Source organism: Camelina sativa, chromosome 19 (assembly GCF_000633955.1).
Source record: "Camelina sativa cultivar DH55 chromosome 19, Cs, whole genome shotgun sequence".
In the NCBI taxonomy this organism is placed as follows: Eukaryota; Viridiplantae; Streptophyta; class Magnoliopsida; order Brassicales; family Brassicaceae; genus Camelina; species Camelina sativa.
This window is the reverse complement of record NC_025703.1, coordinates 6,359,591-6,362,750: the sequence shown is the minus strand read 5'-3', so window position 1 is coordinate 6,362,750 and position 3,160 is coordinate 6,359,591. Positions and strand designations below refer to the sequence as shown.

General features: G+C 32.6%; 1 protein-coding gene across 1 annotated transcript in view; it reads left to right on the top strand.

The window, feature by feature from the left end:
• Nucleotides 2,254-3,160, top strand: part of LOC109130787 (F-box/kelch-repeat protein At3g13680-like) — a 2,333-nt gene continuing 1,426 nt past the window's right edge. The window contains 3 exon segments of the mRNA XM_019240823.1: nucleotides 2,254-2,742; nucleotides 2,744-2,911; nucleotides 2,913-3,155. Of these exon segments, the coding sequence (XP_019096368.1) occupies nucleotides 2,398-2,742; nucleotides 2,744-2,911; nucleotides 2,913-3,155 (756 nt within the window). The 5' untranslated portion in view covers nucleotides 2,254-2,397.

Sequence of the window (3,160 nt, the reverse complement as noted above, 5' to 3'; positions counted from 1 at the left end):
ATGAAAATCGCAGTTGCACCATGCTTTGCGTGATACATAAGGCTTCTGAATTGTAGATTTACCGTTTGAGGTTTTTTAAACGCTTGTATTTTGTTTTATCTTTTTCTTTTAGTGTGTTTTTTTTGTCCATTTGAAAACATTTGCCACAAAGAACACATGAATATGGTTTATGCCTTTTTTTGGGAAACATAGAAAAATAATAATCAGTCAACTATTTAGTTCTACCAATCATTTTCAAATATACACTATCAATTTTCGTTTAAGTGTTGTTTTATGATTCAATTTTCTTTCATAATAAGTGTAATTCTTGATTTGCAATGCAGATTGTTTTTATAAATATTTTAGTTTTATCCCTACTGTATTAGTGTGTTGACCAATTAAAAAACTATTAAATGTATCAATAAATGATAAAACATAACTTTAATTGTTTTATTTGAATGAAAAATTAGACAGAAGGAATTATAACATTGACTATTTTTTGTTAATACTAATCCCATTTGCATCTATAAATACAGTGAAAATATCTACTCTAAAAAGCCAGAGTTTACAAGAAAAGAGCTAATAAAAGCTACCAAGTTGAATTTATTTTTGAAAAGATTGTTATTTGTGTTTTATATTAATGAAATACGGATACAATGAATTGTCGCTTCCCTCTTTAATACTCCTACTGTGTTTTTTCTTTCCGAGGTTGCGTATTAATTTTTTTTAATACAGAAATGATCATTTTTTTTTCAACAAAAGAATCAGCTCTAATTGTTGCGTACTAATTTAGTTAATGCGTTTTACAATTTCGAGGAATATTACATTAAAAATCTGTCCAGAACGGTAACATACATTTATTATCATTTTGAATAAAACTAAATAAATAACCAAATGTAAGTGTAATTAATTACTGTACCAGGTACTTGTATAATCAATTTGTAGAAGAACTCAAAACTTATACAACTGTAAACAAGAAAATTTGAACACAATGTGATATGTTTTGATCCACGTCACGGTATATATATATATATACATGTGAGACCATATGTATAGATAAATCATGCAAAGCTACTGTAGAACTAGAAACAATGAAAAATGACCTGGTCCACTACATGCCATTTTCGAGCTTCTCGTTACTGCAACTACGTTTTTCATATTTACCCCCATGCAGGTCCAAAGTGTACAACTATTAGCATGAAAAAAGGTAGTAGGATTTTATCCAACCATCATTACAATTATACTCTCAACGTCCGCACATCAATCATAACACCTTTATACAGGTGTGGTACCTGCACATATTGTCCAACCCCACTTTATTTTAGAGTCAAATCTCTATTATACACCAATATTTGCTTAAACCCTACTCTATATTTTACTCTAAAATAAAAAAATGATAGGGATGCTCTATATATAGAGCAACTCTATTCTCGCTTATATTTTAGAGTTGAAAATAGAGTAATAATACATTGGAGAAAAACAATGTTCTATTTTTGAGTTACTCTATTTTAAAGAAAAAAATAAAGATATACATCGGAGATGATCTAATCTATGTATACATATATATGCTCATGAAGAAAAAAATCTTTATGCTAATTTATTTCTTAAAATTCAATTTTTATTACCTTTTGGAGATAAGATTTAGGGTTTGAGATCTTTTTACGTGTCTGAGTGATTTTGTCTCTCAAGTTTGGATCACAAAAATAAATGACATGTGAATGGTAAGATATGGAAAGGCCATGTGAGATAGTATCATCATCTGCATTGGGTCGAAATGTCAATTTTTTTTTTCTTTTTTTTTTCCATAATGTGATGAAGAGAAGAGACAATGACCCTACACTAATAAATTGCATGTTCTCTTTATCTTCAACATAAGCATACATCACTAACTTGTATGGGTCTCATTGGTTACGTCAACAATGACATGTAACTATCTTCATCCCAAATCTCTAAATAACTAACTTTATTACGTAAACACACACTCCATCCATCCACAATTGTGATAGACTAGATTAATAACACTAATAATACTGGGAACTAATTAATAAAACAAATTGACATGTAATGTAACAGATTGACAAATTGACATGTAATGTATCTTTAATTCTTTATCATCGTCTCCATTTCTCTTTATTATCATCATTCTACTACACTTGTAAATTACAAGTTGTAATTAACTAAATTAGTAAACACCAAACTGGCCCAATGGGTTTTTATTACTATATTTTTTTGTTCATTTAGGCCCAGGTATAGGCCGTCGTAGGTACAAAATTCGTAACAGAAGATTCATTCAGGAACAGAGGGGGTTGGATTTGGACTTTGGGACTCATCGGGATCGAGTCTCTCAAGGAACATTAGGTTTCTTCGTTGGTACTAGATGGAATTAGGGTGAAAACTCATTGGTGAAGCAAGAAAGGAATGACGGCAATGGGAGATCTTCCAGAGGATTTGGTAGAGGAGATACTCTCAAAGGTTCCGATGACATCTCTGAGGGCAATACGATCTACTTGCAAAAAGTGGAACTTTTTATCGAAAAATCGGATCTTTGGATATAATAAAGCAACAGCAGCAAGGAAGCAGTATATGGGGTTTATGATGATGGATGCAAGGGTTTGCTCAATGGAATTCGATCTTCAAGGGATCCGAAAAGACGACAACTTGGTGATTGATCCATCTATTATTATTAAACAAGTAAGTGGTAGACTCGATCAAATCGAGGTATCCCAAGTCTTTCACTGCGACGGTTCAATTCTATGCGTCGTTAAAAGACAACACAGGGCTGTTTGTCTGGAACCCTTATTTAGGGCAAACTAGGTGGATTCAACCCAGAGAAAGTTACAACAGACTAGACAGGTATGCTCTGGGATATGACAAGAACCGTAACCACAAAATCTTGAGGATTTTCGATTTGTATCCAAGCAGAAACCGCGTTTTTTTGGTACGAACTCTACGACTTTAGCTCAAATTCATGGAGGATTCTTGATGTCAAACTCGAGTGGGATATACAGTCTCATCAACGCTGCGTGTCTTTCAAAGGGAACACTTATTTTCAAGCACAAAAGAAAAAAGTAGGGGGAGGAGTAAAGACAACAAATATAGAAGATGTTCTACTCTGTTTTGATTTTACAAACGAGAGGTTTGGACCGCCTCTGTCTCTGCCGTTTAACTCTTACAACGCAGA